Here is an 18,459-nt window from a genome sequence, read left to right as displayed (position 1 = left end):
CTGAGAAAAAATGAGCAGAAGACTGGATTTTACATTAAAAAAATGTGCAAGGTTCCATTTTTTCCTGCTTGATAACTTATAAGATAACTGAAAAACACAAGAGGTGTCAATTGTACAATTTTCAATTTCGCCTGTATTGAAAAAATTAAAAAGGTCACAAAATCTGTTCACTCACAATTAGTTTCTTTTTTTTAGTGTCCTTTTTAGAGATTTACGTAAGGTAACCTGCTTTTAAGTTGTATAAACCATGAAAAATATGGACATATGTACCAATTAGTGAAGTGTTTTGAAAGTCTGAGATTTGCGACCAACGACACAAATCGCAGCACAACGAATATGTGCTGGATAAAAGTTGAAATGTCCTTACTGGTAAATGTGGGGTTACAGGTAATTCCATTTAATTAGATTTATTGATAGTACACTGGACTTGAAGTTTTCGAAAAATTAGAAATATTGAACCGAGAACTCTTCGAGATAATAAATGGATATATTTAAATTAAATATACACACTTTAATACACAGGGTTTTCATCAAACAAACGTCAAAAGTCCAGAGGGTTGTTTGAAAGACTACTCTTAGAGTATTTTGCCTTTTGATGATTTTTAGAAGCCTTTTTGTTCCGAAGATACAGCGCGAGAAAAAACTTTCGTAAATAGCAACATTTTATTACTAAATATTACATGTAAAGTTTAATCTACAGGGTGCGCCAACTAAAACGAAACAGAGCTGTTTTCTCGGTTAATAAAAAAGTTATGCAAAAATGCTCGGACACGTCAACTTTAGTGTGGAGGGGGAAGATTTTTTATTAGATATTTACGGTGGTTGCCTTCGCCCCCTGGGCAGGGGATGAACCACCCCTGAAATTTTAAATGGGAAGGGGGGTCGAGTTATACATCAAATTAAAGGTTTTTTGAAGGGCTTTATGGTGATACCAAAATTTCTTACTTTCGAACAACCACTGATGAGTAACCGACGAGAGTCCCCCATAAAAAATAATCCATCGGAGTTAAATCCGGTGAGCGCGGTGGCCATTGTACCGGAGCATCATTTCCTCTACCTATCCATCTTCGTGGGTACTGTTGATTTAAATAGTTGCGCACATTTATAGTAAAAAAAAAGTCAATGGTGGTCATTTCGAATATCTACTAAAAGTATAATTTTTTTGTGTTTATGTTTGGTATCTATGTTTTCAAGTAATTTGTAACCTATTTTTATGTTTTGATTTTGTTCGATCCAACTGTAAGAATAGATATGTAGTACATTAAAATTATTGTTTACAGACATGCAGCGAACTTTAAGCTACAAATATCTCAAGAAGGAAGCCTCGTAGAAATTTTTAACAAGAGACCTTTTTTCCTTAAAAAATGTAGGAAAACACAAGTTTAGTCATAAATAAATTTTATTCCGGGTGATGAGAAATTTATGCCCTTTTAAAGAGGGTTCATCGAGCGCTGACAACGCCCTCTACATTGTGCATCGAAAATGTAAACGGATTCTGATTTCTTATCCCCGAAAACCGCCCGATACGACATTTTGTGTAGATAGCAGCATTACCAACCAAGAAATAATTTTTTTTGCTTTTTTTTCTTTTCACTTTGACGCCCTGTATTTCGAAAACCGTCCACTTTTGGACTAAGGTAAATTGGGTTATAACGTCATGTTTTGACCTCAGAAATCTGTGGTAGAATTTTGTACAGACCTTTTAGAGACACCCTGTATAACAACGTACTATATCAATCTATCGACCATAATAGTCAAATCTCTGAAAAATATAACAAAACGTTCATTTCACGGACAAAAAAGTATACATACGGATAACTTTAATTTTAGAAAAAGTAACAATAAATAAAAATAATATTTTGTTGGTCCCCCTTTACTTTCCAACGCGGCCTTTAGTCTATTGGGCATTGATCTTACTAATTTTTTTAAATATTCTGTTGGTATTTTGTTCCACTCTTCCAGCAGAATTCTCTTCAGGTCGTTCCTATTTGAAATTTTGTGTTTCCTGACTCGACGATCTAAATAATCCCATTAATTTTCTATAGGGTCTGTGTCAGGTGATTGGGGTGGAGAATTAAGTTGGTGAGGAACATGATAGAGTAGCCATTCTCTAACAATCCCACTGGTACGTTTCGGGTCTCGATCTTGCTGGAAAATCCATTGGTCTTGTAAGCACATTTTGCGAACTGAGGGGATCAAATTGTCTTTCAATATATTCAGATAACCAAAACGGTCCAGGATGTTTACAATAAAGACCAAATTCTCCACCCCAGATTCGGACATACAACCCCATACCGTCAGAGAACCGGCACCGTGCTTTACTGTTGGAATAATATTTTCCAGTTTTAATTCGCAGTTTTTTTTTCGACAGACTTTTTGTTTGCCGTCTGTTGATCGATATGCAGGGGTTCCTTCCTTGGAGGTTGGAGATACCACCCGCGAATTATTGTACGAGAGTCCAGGATGGACTAGATACCTGCTTACCAAGGTAAACACGTGGGATTTCCCGAAAGTCGTGTAATTAGGACAACCCTTTAAACATTAATACGATTTATTAACTGACTTGTAGCATGTAACCATGACTAAGGCTTAGTTGCAGAAATACACTGACTTTCAAAAAAACCGCAACACCAAGAAGAACGCATTGAATGTATTTGAAATTTTGGTATGATTTTAGATTTGTAAAGAGAAAAAAATGATAAAAATTTCAAGTTCGTATTTTAATTCGATATGAAGTTTTCCTTTACTTTTTTATGTGTGACGATCGTTTTTTTTGCAAATTTTTTTACAGGCGGATAGCGATAAAGGTACTTTTGTTAGTACCATATTAAATGTGTGGTTGTGCCAAATGCCTCGTGTACGCCAAAATGCAGTTTATCGGCAGTTAACTCCCTTTGAAAGGGGAAGAATTGTTGGTATGCATGAGGCAGGTTTACCTTGCCGCGAAATTGCACGTAGATTGGATCGAAACGCATCAACAGTGTTAAGAGCTTGGAGAGATTGGTCTGATGAAGGGTCAGTAAATCGTCATCGTGGTAGTGGCCGTCCAAGAATGACGAACCAACGCGAAGACCGGCGACTTCGTCGTTCAGCAACGTTTGAAACAATTCTGTCTCTTGGTCCTAACTAGGTAGCCACCCTAAATCGAAGGGTCTCCCTTAGTACCATGTATCGCAGAATTCGAAGTTTTGGACTAAATCATATCAATCATATCGTCCTATGCGTCGGCTTCCATTATCACAAAACCACAGGGTGGCCCGACTGGAGTGGTGTCGTCTGAGAGTGTAATGGGTGGATGAATGGAGAAGAATCGTGTTCAGTGATGAGAGCCGATTTTGTTTACGGCGATCTGATGGACGGTTACGTGTTAGAAGGCGCAGAGGAGAGCGATTAAATTTGGACTTTTTGGAAAGGCGTCACTCTGATTTAACACCAGGTGTCATGGTTTGGGGTGCCATCCAGTATAGTAGTCGGTCTCCTCTTGTTTTCATTTATGATAGATTAAATGCTCAGAGGTACATTAATAGTGTCTTAGAACCGGTTCTTGTACCACACATGCACGACCATCCTGGAAGCACATTTCAACAGGATAATGCGTGACAACATGTAGCCAACGATACTTTGAGATATTTGGAAGCTGAAAATTTGGATACTTTGCCTTGGCCAGCTCGGTCTCCAGATTTGTCCCCAATAGAGCATGTATGGGATATAATGGGTCGGAGACTACAACGTGTAGCTCGCCCTCCAGAGACCATAGATGAACTCCGCGAGCAGAGCAGATTGCCTGGGATACAACACCACAGGAATTTAATTCTAAGAATGCCACGTCGCTTACAGGAATGTATTAATTTAAGAGGAGATACCACCCATTATTAAATTATTATTAAATTTTTTCACTTATTCACAATAATTTTCTTTTGATATTTTGATCTTTTTATCTATTACCTGACCCGACGTAATGCCAGAATTTCAAACGTGTACGATGTGTTCTTCTTGGTGTTGCGGTTTTTTTGAAAGTCAGAGTATGTGTATTGTGAAAATGAACAACTCCATTTCGTGTGAATCCGGCCTAATCAGTAAAAAAAATGTTGGCCAGAAAATGGGGGTTTTCAGCATTACTGCTTAGAAACCAACGGCAAAAAACCAAATGTGATTGATGATCAATTGGATTTAAGACCTGTACTCGTTGTACATGGTATGGATAAAATAGCTCCTCGTAGAGGGTTATCCAAACAAAAGGAACACGCAGCTGATATTTTTCGTACACTCGTCCCTGGATTATGCTCTATCCGTGCTAAAATTTCTTCTTCTACTCTAGGAGATACTCACCTTGATCTCCTGGAAAAATAGCATTGTTTGTTCAATGAACCGGTATCACGCAATCTTTGATGAATTATACCAAACATACGATGTGAAGGGATCTGGCGATTTGGATAAGCATAAAAATTCAGCATAAAGTCGTCGCTCTTTGGTGGCAAAGCCGTTAGCACGACCATACATGAAATGTATATCGGTTAATTCTGCGTTAGAGTAAACAGCCATAGCAAATGAAAACTTGTATACAGACAACAATTAAATACTTAATGTTTATACCATGATAAGAAAATTCAAGTTTCTGCAATATAAAAAAATTGGGTAAAAAAAAATATCCTTCCATATCTCTGAAACCGTTACTTTGCGGACCCATGTTTACCACTTATTCACAAAACAAGTTTACCAAGACTTTTTTGCTTATTTTAGTCCTTACTATTACCTCTTTAAATATTAAAAAAAAAAATTTTAACATCCTGTATATCTACAGTGATGGAAAAAAGTATGAAAACTTTTACGTTTTAAGAACACGATTACAACAAAAAAGTTATTAATATTTTGTAGAGTAACCGTTAGCATCTCGAACTGCTTGGCATCGTTTGCGCATAGAAGCTATTAATTGTTGAAGTGTCTTGTTTGGTATTTTAGACCATTCCTATTTAATTATTTCGAAGAGTTCTTTCAAATTTTTAATATTTGAATGGGTTCGAATCCGTTGATAGAAAATATTCCACAAATGTTCAATTGGGATCAAATCTGGAGACTGAGATGGCCATTCAAGTTTGGTAATATTTTTCTGCAAAAACCATTCTTTTAGTATCTTTGCAGAATGCTTGGGATCATTGTCCTGCTGAAAACCCATCTAATCGGCATTTCTTCTTCTGCAAACTGTAACATTTTGTTCTCTAGAATGTCTTTATATTGAAATCGATCCATACGCCCTTCAATTAGAATGATCGGCCCAACGCCAGATCTCGAAAAACAACTCCAAACTTGGACATTACCACCTCCATGCTTCACGGTGGGAATTTGATATTTTGCTTTAAATCTAGCACCTGTGGGGCGCCTTACATATTGTCTTCCATCAGATCCGAACAAGTAGAACTTGCTTTCACCGCTCCAAAAGACCGTATTAAATTGTTGTTTGCTTCAATGCAGATGATTTCTCGTAAACAGCCTTCGAGCCTTTCGATTCTTGTTGGGGATAATAATGGTTTTTTTACTGCAACACGTCCATGAAGTCCTCCACTAATTAATCTATTTTGTATCGTACTGCTGGTTATTTGAATATCAAACGGTTCCGAAATTTCAACAGTAATTTGTCTAGAGGATTTTCTTGGATTTTGTTTTGAAATCCTTAATATCGCTTTATCAATTTCTGGGGTGGTTTTACGGAGACGACCAGTCTTGGGCAAGTTTTCTACACTGCCCTGCTTCTTAAATTTGGCTATTATCTTCGTCACAGCACTTTTACTAATCAGAAGAGATCTTGCAATTTCACTTTTCTTCTTATTCATTTGATATAAATCAACAACTTTTTGTTTCAAGTCAAACGAGAAATATGCTCTTTTGGGCATTGTGGAAACAAGATTCAATTGAAATACACCGTACTTTTGGAAGATCGCACACCATTAAGAGAAAAATAAACTTGTTTATGAATAGTTTCCATACTTTTTTCCAGCACATTTTTGTTTTTGTTAAAAATATTGACAATAATAAAATTATTTTTAGAATGGAATTTCATATTTGTTTAAGTAGACTTATTTACCTTTTAGACATTAAAAGGTTCAATTTCAATTAAATATATTATAGAAAAATGTTAATATATTAAAGTTTCCATACTTTTTTTCAACACTGTAGATAAAGACATAATTTTATAGATTCTTAAAAGTTAAATATGTTCGTCCTGATCTAAGTTTGCGCCATTGTGAAGATAACTCATGTTAACATCCATATTTTTTCCAACATTTATTCCTATGTAGATACGCTGTTCAATCTTATCAAAACGTGGTTTCTTTTCGAATAAATCAAAATATTTATTATCAATAATTTGTCATAGCACTTCACTAGAACATTTGTTATACTTTAGTTCTAAAATAATACCTAAATTACCACGACATAAAATTAAATCGGGCCTGCCATTGTGAAAACACAATTCTGTACCTATCGAGTAATGGCTTTTGCACAAAACATTAAATAACAAGCAATGAAAGACATCTTTGTTATTTTTTATAATTTTATCGTTTAACTTTTCAATCGCCTCTTGAAAAGACTTCGCGAATCGTTAAACTCTATTTTTTTTTTAATTTGGAGATAAATTATTAATTTCATTTGCACAATCATTTATACTTTGATCCAGTGACTGATCATAAAAACTGGTTATAGCCTCTCTGAACTCTTTTGCTGCTTCAAAATTGGGAATTTTTAGTTCACATTCTTCATCGCTAATTCTTTTTATGTAGGTGAGATAACCCTGTTGTAAAAGAAACGAAATATATAGAGCAGGATCCTTAAGACCTAATTGTTGCGAATCAGTAGGTGCCAAAAGACTTTTTTTTATTTCACGATATCGTCCAATTTTATTTTTTTTAGAATTTTACCCCTATAAATCCCTCTTGTTTGAAGCAATATCTCAATTAAATATTTTATTTTAGGAATCAGCATAACCTCCTCAAGTCGTTCTAGTAAACCAGATTGTTGCCAATAACTTTCTACACGCCCAAATTTCAAGTAATTCAGAATTGACCATATAGAATATAATTTTATTTAGCTCAAACTAGAATAACCGTTGTAATGTAATTTAACTAAATCGCGATCTTTTTGATTTATAAAAAAAATTTTCAAATAGACTATTTACTTCTGTCTCAGTCAAACCGTAAAATTCAAAAAATGGATGATTCTCTAAAAACATAAACTTTAAAATGTTATTAGCTCCAGACAAACTGACAATAGCAAAATAGGATATTCCAGTAAGCAAGGCTCGACAGACAAACTGATTCCAAAAAGTCTACTTTTTGGAAAATTAATAAATTGTTGTTTTTGAAGATGTTGTAATTAGCCGAAGCCTTAGGATCAATGGCCTGTCCGTTTTCGTTTTTTTTTTTTTCGAGGAGGTGGAAATCTTAAGACACCTGACCCAGGATTTGGTTGGGGCCAGGTAGTGTGGGATTCGAGCTTTCGGAATGGCCGAAGTCGCCCGCCTACCCACTAAAACCACCTCTCCTCTTCCGCCCCGGAACCGCCGTTAAGCATTACTTCAGGGCACCCCGCTACTCCGGACTAGGTGCGGACTCGACGTTCTGCACCCCATTCTTCTGTCTTTCATTCCCCCTTTTGATTTTAGCACTCACTATTTTTTCTGTCATTCTCTCAAACGCACCCCACTTGACTCTGCTTGTCACCAACTCTTGCCCTATCGTGTTTTGGTTCAGGGCGAGTCCTCCCACCCTGGTCTCCGCACGAAATTCCTCCCACTCTGGACATCTCCAGAACGTGTGCTCCGGAGTGTCCTCCCTTTCGTCGCAGAACCAACACTCCGCATTCGTCTCCGCACGTATTCGCTTCAGGTACTTGCCGAAGACACCGTGTCCGGTGAATATCTGAGACAGCGCGTAGCTACTTTTCGTCCATTCGCACTCGCACCACTTTCTCACGCTGGGCACAAAGGTTTTCACCGAACCGTCGTACTTATCCCACTCTTCTTCCCACTCTCTCATCACCCATTCTCTCGCTTCCCTCTTTCTCCCCTGTGCTCCCCCTCTTTTCCAAGTCATGCATCTCTCTCCAATCCTCATTCTCGCCGGCGGTATCTTGGCCAGGACAAGCACTGCCGCCGTCGGGGCCGTCCTGTAAGCACAGGCCACCCTGAGTGCGAGAAGGCGATTCGCCCTCTCCAGAATGGCTCGGTACTTTGTCCGTTTTCGTTTATCTGTATCTCAAGGAACGTTTTCAGCATTCCCAGCTTCCCAAAGCGACGAGGTACAGTGATTAATATCATTCTTCATTGTTTATAAGTTCCTCTATTAACAAGGTTTTATCGACTGGATCAAAATCGGATACACCAAAATGAAATGACAATTTGGATAACTTCTAAGAACAAAATGTAACATTTTATTGTGATTCAGGCAATCTCATAAAATTAAAACATAACTCTCTTTTTACTCATGCATCAACGCTGCTCATCAACTTTGAAATCGATCGCTTGCAAAACAGGTCTAAAAGGAAAAAAGCAAATGCACTTTTTGAACAAATATATATCAGGGATAACTTACCCAATTTCACTTTCAGGCTCAAGAGACTACTGATATGTATGTGAGCATTCTTTATCCATGTTGAAACAATTAATCAATTATCTGAAAATATCATGGGGTTCTGGCTCTAAATTCCTCCCAAGATAAGTGCGAGAAAGTGGTAAAAAGGCTGTCATGAATCTCTTCGCATTTCTTGTTTATGTTAAGATCATTAATTAGCATTATCTGAAAATGGTACAGACTTTTGGTACCAAACTCTTTCCCAGATTAGCATGGGAAGAGTGGGTTGTTTATAAATTCCTTTAACGTAGGTGAGAATGACGTTTAGGGGTTTGGTACCCGTGGTAAAAAGGGTGGACGGCCCTTCCATCTTATCGGTTCTCTCACAAAGAGGGGATGTGTTCTGTGTATGGATACCGGGTTGTATAGGGATTCCATTTTTGGTTCACGGGGAATAAAGAAGTGCTCTGAAAATTGTGTCGTTTCTCTTCATCCTTGAACCGAAAATCTTACATGTATGTAATTTGCAGTAAAAAACATTTTGTATAGTGATAATTAGTGTTTGGGTGGGCCTTCATAGAATTTTATAATGCTTTTAAAACTGTTAAAACTGAGTAAATTACATCAGCAAACGCAAATCAAAGACAAATCGTTAAAATTAAACACAAAACGAAACAAAACATTTACAGTTTGCGATGCCGTAGTCGAGAGATCGTTCTAGAGAGTTAACCTCATTGACATTGATTAGAGTTGTCGGGATTCCTGGTGCTTGCGTATACCGATCGAATTGGGAGTAACGCAACGCGCAGTCGGTGTCGACAAGGAATTGGATTTCAGAACAGAGTACAAGATGATACTTTTTACAGATTTATTTAAATAGTTGTTATGTGATTGCACAGCCTGTACTGGTCGCCCGCGAACCACCAACCTCCTTTTATCCTGAACCCCAGTCGCGAATCTCCTGGGGTTTCCCTTTTTCTCTTCTAAGCTAACGGCTTTTTGATATTCCCACCCCCGTCAATTGCCACACGTGTGTCACTTGTCGGTGCGGGTTCTCGGAGTGCTCGGCTCTCGAGCGGATAGTGCACCACAGAGTTGTGGTGCACTATCCGCTCGAGAGCCACCCCCAGGAGATTCGCGACTGGGGTTCATGATAAAAGGAGGTTGGTGGCTCGCGAGAGAGTAGTACAGGCTATGCGACCATGGAGTCACAATATAAAAGTAAAATAAATCAGTTAAACAATATCATCTTGTACTCAGTACCTAAGACCAGTTACTTTGTCGGATTTGAATACTGGTCCTTTCCTACGTGTTCACTCAGTAACGGAATCGTATATTACTCCGTTGGCACCGATTGCGCGTCGCGTTACCCCTATATTCTAGCATGTATACGCAAACTCTTAAAATCCCGACAGAGTGTCCATGTCGGCTTGGTAGCGTTTACACTTTCCGAACTTAGACTGTACGCAGGATGTGGAGTAAATTTATGTCACTTATATTGGTAAAGATACGAATTGAAGATTTTTTAAAGTTTTGATTTTTTCGATCCAACTGTAAGAATAGATATGTAGTACATTAAAATTATTGTTCAAGACATGCAGCGAACTTTAAGCTTCCAATATTTCAAGAAGGAAGCCTTGTAGAGATTTTTAACAAGAGATCTTTTTTCCTTAAAAAATGTAGGAAAACACAAGTTTAGTCATAAATAAATTTTATACCGGGTGATGAAAAAATTATGCCCTTTTAAAGAGGGTTCATCGAGCGCTGACAACGCCCTCTACATTGTTCATCGAAAATGTAAACGAATTCTGATTTCTTATCCCCAAAAACCGCCCGATACGACATTTTGTGTAGATAGCAGCATTACCAACCAAGAAACTAATTTTTTTGCTTTTTTTTCTTTTCACTTTGACGCCCTGTATTTCGAAAACCGTTCACTTTTGGACTAAGGTAAATTGGGTTAAATCGTCATGTTTTGACCTCTGAAATCTGTGGTACAATTTTGTACAAACCTTTTAGAGACACCCTGTATAAACACACAGGTTCGACTTATGTGTTTTTAGAGCGATGCTTGTTTATTCAATTCATTTATTTTCTACGTCCTGATATAATAAGACACTCTTTAAACTCTATCGGACCGCGCATATCAGAAAATAGAATATCATTAAGAATTAGTGTTTTTTCTTTTATCCTCATAACCCAACAGTAACTGTTAAAGAAAAATCCTTCGTAACGTTTTAATAAGAAGTTTATTAAACTAGTGTATGGTATCAAAGCTTAGAAATGACTAACTGTATTGAACTAAACTGAAAAAGGGCAAAAACAAAAATCATTAGTTTAATGCTGATTATGCAAACATACAAATCTATCACCTGAATGATGCGTTCAGTAGAAAACGATATTGGTCTTAAAACTAACATTAAAGATGCCGAAAGGAATTCAAATTTCATATATGGTTGTTTATTATAATCCTAACAATTCTTAGTATAATACATTACATAACAAAAATTTCGAGAAAATAAAATTCAAAATCCGAAAATAAACTACCTCATTTGAACACGAATACTTTGTGAATCAAAAACAGTCCCTCGGGTGCCTTTTTTACTGAATAAAATGTACTAAAGGTAGCAAAACAGATTGTAAATAATTACAGATTTTGTATGTAAATTTTGGAAAATATTTTAAATAAAATTCTTCTATTTCTAGCAACAAAGTTGCATTTACATACCGGGGATTGTCACATTTAACTCTGATTCCATTTATTTTCAGAATTGACCTTAACGATTGCCCAAAGAATTGAAATTTTAATGCTGATAAGGTACAGAGAGACCCATCACTTCAAGAAGCGTGTGAGTTGTTCACAACGCAATAGACAATTGGTAGGGTGGAAAGGAAATTTCGAGAGACCGAACCTGTTAACGATCGACCAGGAAATGGAGCTCCTAAATTTAATGAACAGCTTAAATTAAATGTTCTTTTGAGCATGGAAGAAAATCCACACAGTGGCGTTCGTCAGATTAGCGAAAATCTTCTCACCACATGTCTACCATGGTGAATAAAATATTGAAGGTAGGAAAATGGCATCTTTTCAAATCACACCAGGTACAAGAATTAAGTGAAGACGACTCAGATTGAAGAATATGGTTTTGCGAGGTTTTGATAAATATTAATAACTATCATCTAATTCTATTTCAAAAATGTCCTTTTCTCCGACAAGGCTGTTTTCACATTAAATGGGGCAGTGAATGGTCAGAATTGCAGGTACTGGGCATCAGAAAATCCTCAATGGGTGAGAGAGGCTCAGAGTATTTTGGGAAAATTAACCTATGGAAGAATAATATGATGTTTTTTGCAACGGAAATTTAGATGGCCTCCAATTCCTTCGATTTTCACAAGAACGTTTGGTTCCTACACTGACACACTTATTTTTGGATATAAACAACCCAAGAGTGATTAACGCAAAGGCCGTGTAAAGTTAAGGGGTCAATTCGGCCCCCAAGGGCGATCGATTTGAAATTTTTACCAATTGTCCCTATCATTTAAAGAACTTACCACATAAAATTTCAACTTCCTAAGTCTCACCATTTAAGTGTAGGATGGGGTTGAGGGTGAAAATTTTAAAACGCCATATCTCGGGAACTATTCATTGTACAGCGTAGGGCAAAATGGTGCGTCTTTCAGTAAGCACCTTCTTATTTTCATATACTTGCAAATTTATCGGTTGATGCCAAAGGGCCGAAATCTCAAAAAAAAACTTAGGTGGTTTTAGAGGAGTTCGCATTTTGGTACACTAACTATTTTTGCACATTGTGTAAAGGACCTCTCGAAGTATCTACCCACGTTGAATCAGATTTGTACCAAATTCAATATTTGGGATATAAAGATTCAAAGTATAGGTATATAAATATCAATAACTTATAAGTCTAAATTCATATAATTCATATAATTAACGCAGCAGAAAACAGCACCTGATGTGGAAGGTAATGAATCATTAGATTCCATAATTTAAAATAAATAATTGTTGAAATTATGATGCTACACTGCTTGTACTTTGAATGTTTTGTTTCTGCTTGCCTTTTGTTCATGTTGCAAGAATTTAGCGATTTACTTGGTTCTTTCTAGAAAGGGCCATATGGGAACTCACCTGGCAATCCTTTATTATAGATGTCAGACTGGGGTAGTTCTTGGTGAAAGTTCTTTCTTATTGCTTGCACATGTGTATTGTCTAATTCTAAGAACCTTAACTGGCAGGTCAATTGCATTGGCCCGGTGTTTTTTATAAGTAAGTTCATTTTTGCCACTCGTACCATAAGGATCTACTCAATAAAGTTCTCACTACTTTGTAGAAGTGTATATTTCTTGTTCTCTACGGAGACCAAAAAAAATACCTCAACAATAATAATAAATTTTTAAAAACTGCGAAAAATTAATCGAAAATTTCCAAATAAATAAGTTATGTTGTGTGTAAATTTCATTTTCGGGAATTTTTAAAATTGAAACTAACGATTCGGTAACGAGATTTTAATGACAAAAAAAAATACAAGGTGTCTGATCGCATAGACTAGCGAATCAGTTCTTTCCCTTTTAGAGACTCGATTCGTAATCGAAAAAATAATATAAACCATACAATCGATACGCCAAATATCTTATCCAGCATTTAGCAAGATGTGAACGTTGGCATAACAAATATACATACTAGGTACACACCACTAGGCACAATAGTTTATTGCAATGCGTACAGGTATATGTGAGCTTTCATAAAAAAAGTGATACGGGGTTGGTTATTAATTCGTTCAAAGCAAGAGCAATAAATCTGCTATCTTACAAGGATGGTGTTATGTCTTATCCTTGGGCACATGTGGTATGTCACGGACACTTTAAAGTGTCCCCTTGGAGATCATATGGGGTGTGAAAAGGAATGACTAAGGGGTGTAAGCGTGAGAAGAATGTGGATGGTGTAGCGGTTTTTGAAGAAAAACAGATACACTGGAATGACCCCGACACCTTGCGACGGGACATTCCATATCCAATCGTTGTCGAATAAAGAAGACTGTCGTAAATTTGTGTTTTATTTTATTTCTTTTTCATAAGAAGGAAATTTCTTCTGACATATACTAAGACGACAAGTGAGAAAAAATAGTTTATTGCGATAAATACCGTGTTTGTTTGCATCGTGGTCTGCGTATACTTTGAATTGTTATATCTCAAATATTGAGTTTGGTACAAATCTGATTTAACGTGGGTAGATACTTCGAGAGGTCCTTTACACAATGTGCAAAAATGGTTAGTGTACCAAAATGCGAACTCCTCTAAAACCACCTAAGCTTTTTTTTGAGATTTCGGCCCTTTGGCATCAACCGATAAATTTGCAAGTATATGAAAATAAGAAGGTGCTTACTGAAAGACGCACCATTTTGCCCTACACTGTACGATGAATAGTTCCCGAGATATGGCGTTTTAAAGTTTTCACCCTCAACCCCATCCTACTCTTAAATGGTGAGACTTAGGAAGTTGAAATTTTATGTGGTAAGTCCTTTGAATGATAGGGACAATTGGTAAAAATTTCAAATCGATCGCCCGTGAGAGCCGAATTGACCCCTTAACCTTATACGGCCTTTATGCCTTCAACAGGACGAGGTTCCACCACATTATTCTGTCATTGTTTGCGAATATTTTGATCAGATATTTCCGAATAAATAGATTGAAAAATGTGGTATCATCGAGTGGCCGCCGAGATCTCCAGACCTCAATCCGTTAGATTTTTTTCTTTGGGGTCACCTTGAAAATGTAGTGTACACCGGTCGACATTGAAGAGCGAAAAGACAGGATAAGAATTCAATGCAACAATATTGTACCGGAGGTTTTACACGGAATCCAACCAGGAATTGTTGACCTCTCAGGATGTTGTCGAATTCAAAACGGTGCTCAATTTGAGCATTTATTGAAATAAATTAAATAGTTCATTTTCAAATTTCCAGTTTTATTTTCTCGAAAGTTTTGTTGAGTAACACACTAATAATTTCCTATAAGTCATGAAGTAGAAATAACGCACCTTCGCATGCCGGAAAAAAAAGTCGGGGGTGTCGTTTAAAAAATTTATTGACGACGTCATATATTTTGCATACGAGTGACGTTACCGACACAAACGATACGTCACAGAAGGTACTTTTTGAAAACAAAGTTGAAGTAGTCGAGGATTTTTTTTTGGAAAATTTCATTCACGTATTCGTTCATATGTGTTACACTCAAAAGTTTATATAATGTGTACGTGAGGAACTACGTGCAATTAGATTTGTTCAAACTTTAAGATACATAAAGGCGTATGTGCGTAACATACATAAGATGTAAAAAATATGAATTTTTTTATTATATATTTACAGCGTACCTCCGGTTGCAGAGTACCCAATTTTTGCTCCCTACAGAGTACTTTACGACCGGAATTTACTGTAATTATACTGTTAACGTTTGTATAAACTTTATTTAGCATTTATTAATAATGAAACCTATTTTTATTTATCTTTTGCAGATTTTTTCCAAATGAGAATGCTGCAATTGACAAGAGTCGCATTTCAGCAATAGCACAATTGAAGAGCAGTCGGACATGGCTTTTTTGCCTCTAAGGCGCGTAATTTCTTTCTGCTCGATTTGATTGATTTCGACGCCAAATCGCATTTTTTTTCTTAATAACGAACGTTTTCTCAAAAAATGCGCAGCAGCACAAAAAAGAGCAAAATTAACTTTACTCTCAAGTTGTTAAATCTCAGTGGTGTGTTAAATTCAAGGTGTGTAAAGTTCAAAAAATTCATATAATTCTAAGGGGCCCTAAACCCCCTCTGATTTGGGGTTTCAGCCACTTCAAATTTCCAGCAAGTGAAGACCTCAATGAAACAAATATGGTAATTCACGGCCTTCCTGAAATACAGAATTTTTTCAATTTTTTTTATTCACCTTTTGAAGTCGACCCTCAGCAACCGCGGGCATTAGAAGAAAGTTCATATAAAAAATAGACATGTGCTGAGGTCTTCCACACGCACCTGTCCTGCGTCGCTTACGAATCGTCCTGTATATCGAGTTTCAATAAGGCACCAAATAACAAGTGTGGGTACTGCCAAATACTTTCTCTCCCTTCACGTGATCGAATCATGACAAATTGCGAGGTCAGTCGTCATTTAATAGGAGAAATCAGATGGTGCTCAGTGAGGTTGGTTCGGGGGTTTGCGGTCGATCATTAGAGATCCTGAAGGTGGTGACAAGAATGTCACCGTCCGCCATAGCTCGTCCTCGAAACGTTTTCGCCCGAGCCTCTACAAAGGGATTAATCTCGGTTAGATCTAGTCGAGACTGGCGTGGAGTTTATTGTTAAGAATTACCGATGAGTTATCTTGGAGCTCCTTTTAACTCCCGCGGTGTTGCTTAAAAGATGAGTAAAGAGAGCCATTATTCATGGAGAGTGAAAGAATGTGTTAATTGTGGCTGGTTCTAACATGAAATTGATGAAGATTTGAAACCGTATTTGACGCGGTCGGTAGAACAGAACTGCAATCTGTTAGGGAATGAAATTAACATACGAAAATAATTGTTAATAATTTGAAATTGTTCCTTAATCAGCACAACGGCACCGAAATTTTAACATTATTTGCCAAAGTTATTGGGGTTTAAAGATTGAAAAGTCAGAAAATATGTTTGTTCGAGCACACAAATTACTCTTTATTTCGAAAAATGAGTAAGTTACTATCAAAACTTCGAAGTTATATGAAAGAGCAGGCCGAGCTGATTCATTTGAGTCACTACTGACGAAATTTGAACATTATTTGCCGAAGTTATAATGGTTCAAAATTGAAAAGTCGGAAAATATGAGTGTTTGAGCAAATAAACTATTGTACTTTTTATCTCGAAAACTCACCGAGATTCAATTTTAAAGGCATTTAGGGCTCATTCGCCGATTAAATTGAGGTTCAAAGCTTTAAAAGCCCAAAAAAGTTGTCTGTTTGAGCACATAAATTACTTTTTATCTCGAAAACTCACCGAGATGCAATATAGCATTATTAGTTATCTGAAAGAACTAATCGAGGTGATCCTTTGATTCAATTTTGAAGGCGTTTAGAGCTCATTCATCGAAGATATTGAAGTTCAAAGCTTGAAAAGTCCAAAAAAGTTGTATGTTCGAGCACATAAATTACTTTTTATCTCGAAAACTCACCAAGATGCAATGTAGCATTATTAGTCATTTGAAAGAGCTCGATGAACTAATTCTATGATTCAATTTTGAAGGCATTTGGAGCTCATTCGCCGATAATATTAATGTTCAAACTTTACTAGCACTTTATGTGTTCAAACACGCAACTTTTTTGATTTTTCAAACTTTGAAGCTCCATAATTTCGGCAAATAAACTACAAATTTCTTAAACAAACTGTCAAATTAATCAGCTTGATGAGATCTTTAAGATGACATAACACATCATGATTGCATCTTGTTGAATTTCTAAGATAAACAGTACTTTATGTGTTCAAACACACAAATTTTGTGACTTTAAATTTTGAAGCTCGATAACTTCAGCAAATGAGGACCAAATTTCTTAAACAAAGTGTCAAATTAATCAACTCGACGAGACCTTTATGATGACACAACACATCATCATTGCATCTTGTTGCATTTCCCAGAAAAATAGTATGTCGTAATACGTACGAACAAAAATCTTTTGTATTAAAAGATGTTGAAGACGAGAGACTTTATTGATAACTGGTTTTTGTTAGTGTTCAAAAACTTAATATATCTAAATCTATGACATACACTAACTATTCTAAATATTTAAAAAATACAATAATAAATGGTGGTTTGCTAAAACTTGAGATAAAACTATCTTAGCAACTAAACACCTATAAACAAACTACATGTCGACATTATTATAGATGAACCATTAACTATTACGGAAGAATTAGGTAATTGAATTCCATCACTGACCTAAACAAGGTATGCCACAGGCTCAGCCCCATCTGCAGGTTCCCCCCCGACTCCGGACTCACCCCCCGCCTTGAGTTCCTCTTCGGCTTTGGATTCGTTCCCAGCCTCGGGTTTGCACCCATCTTTGGGTTCGCCCCCAACTTTCTGTCTCCCTCCGCTCTTGGATACCCTGCCCCCCCGGCACTGTGCTCCCCTTCCTTGCATAGGGGGCAGTATCTCTTGGTGCGACAGGTCGCGATCATGTGGTCTCCCTGCGCGCATTTCACACACAATTTCGCGAGTGGCCCCCCCCCCTACACTCGCCCGCCCTGTGCCCAACCTCCTATTATCTAAAGCAGCGGCCGGTCTCCCGCCGTTCCGTCAGACGGTACCTGGAGATGCCCACCTGAAGGTCTATAATCCTCCGCATCCTCCTCCCTGCTTCTCCCTCCACAAGGAGCGTGGCGGTTTGGTAATTTCCAAAGCTGGGTCTGAGACTGAGCGGCCTTAGCCACCACCTTTCCACCCCTGCCACGGTCGCCTCCGTCCCAACCATCTCCTCGCTCGTGGCAACCTCGTTCAGGCCGTGCACGAGGAAGGCCGCAGATCTCCCCGTTCCTCCCATCATCCGACTTCTTCCCAGCTCCTTGGCGTGCAGCTCACGCAGTTCTCCCCCTTTTTCGCTCTGCGATACCGTTAGGAGCACCTCACCCTTTTTCATTTCCCTGACGGTCCCTTCCTTTACCTCGTTGCCTCCCTTGGCCACCACCTGTCTAACTCTCCTCAGGACTTCCAGGTAAGAGGTTCCTTCCTCCCTCGCCGCAAAGATGACCCCTTCTTCCTCCCTACTTCCCTTCCCCCTATCCGTCTCCTTGGCCTCTTGCAAATAGAAACAGAGTTTAACCTCGCTACCCTCCACAGCGAGCTCCCCCAGCTTCCTAAGTTTCCCAGGATCAG

At 37.6% G+C, this 18,459-nt stretch overlaps 1 protein-coding gene and 1 long non-coding RNA gene across 3 annotated transcripts in view; one reads left to right on the top strand and one right to left on the bottom strand.

The window, feature by feature from the left end:
- The window catches only part of LOC136347331 (uncharacterized), a 28,260-nt gene extending 25,740 nt beyond the window's left edge, over nucleotides 1-2,520 (top strand). The window contains exon 4 of one of the 2 annotated variants that reach the window (XR_010733475.1): nucleotides 1,281-2,337. Coding sequence is in view for 1 of the 2 variants with exons in the window: in XM_066297233.1 (XP_066153330.1) it covers nucleotides 2,372-2,492 (121 nt within the window). In the remaining variant the exon portion in view is untranslated. Of the gene's footprint in view, nucleotides 1-1,280; nucleotides 2,338-2,371 lie in introns of those variants that run through there. The other variant, XM_066297233.1, reaches the window with a different exon arrangement.
- A 5,878-nt stretch (nucleotides 2,521-8,398) lies between these two features.
- On the bottom strand, nucleotides 8,399-9,392 carry LOC136347311 (uncharacterized). Its single transcript, XR_010733470.1, has 2 exons — nucleotides 8,583-9,392; nucleotides 8,399-8,525 (listed from the first exon to the last, which is right to left on the bottom strand). It is a non-coding gene; the product is annotated as an uncharacterized lncRNA (long non-coding RNA).
- Between the last annotated feature and the right edge of the window lie 9,067 nt (nucleotides 9,393-18,459).

This window comes from Euwallacea fornicatus, chromosome 28 (genome assembly GCF_040115645.1).
Source record: "Euwallacea fornicatus isolate EFF26 chromosome 28, ASM4011564v1, whole genome shotgun sequence".
NCBI lineage: Eukaryota > Metazoa > Arthropoda > Insecta > Coleoptera > Curculionidae > Euwallacea > Euwallacea fornicatus.
Note: the sequence above shows the minus strand (reverse complement) of the source record. Positions and strands in the feature narration are given on the sequence as shown.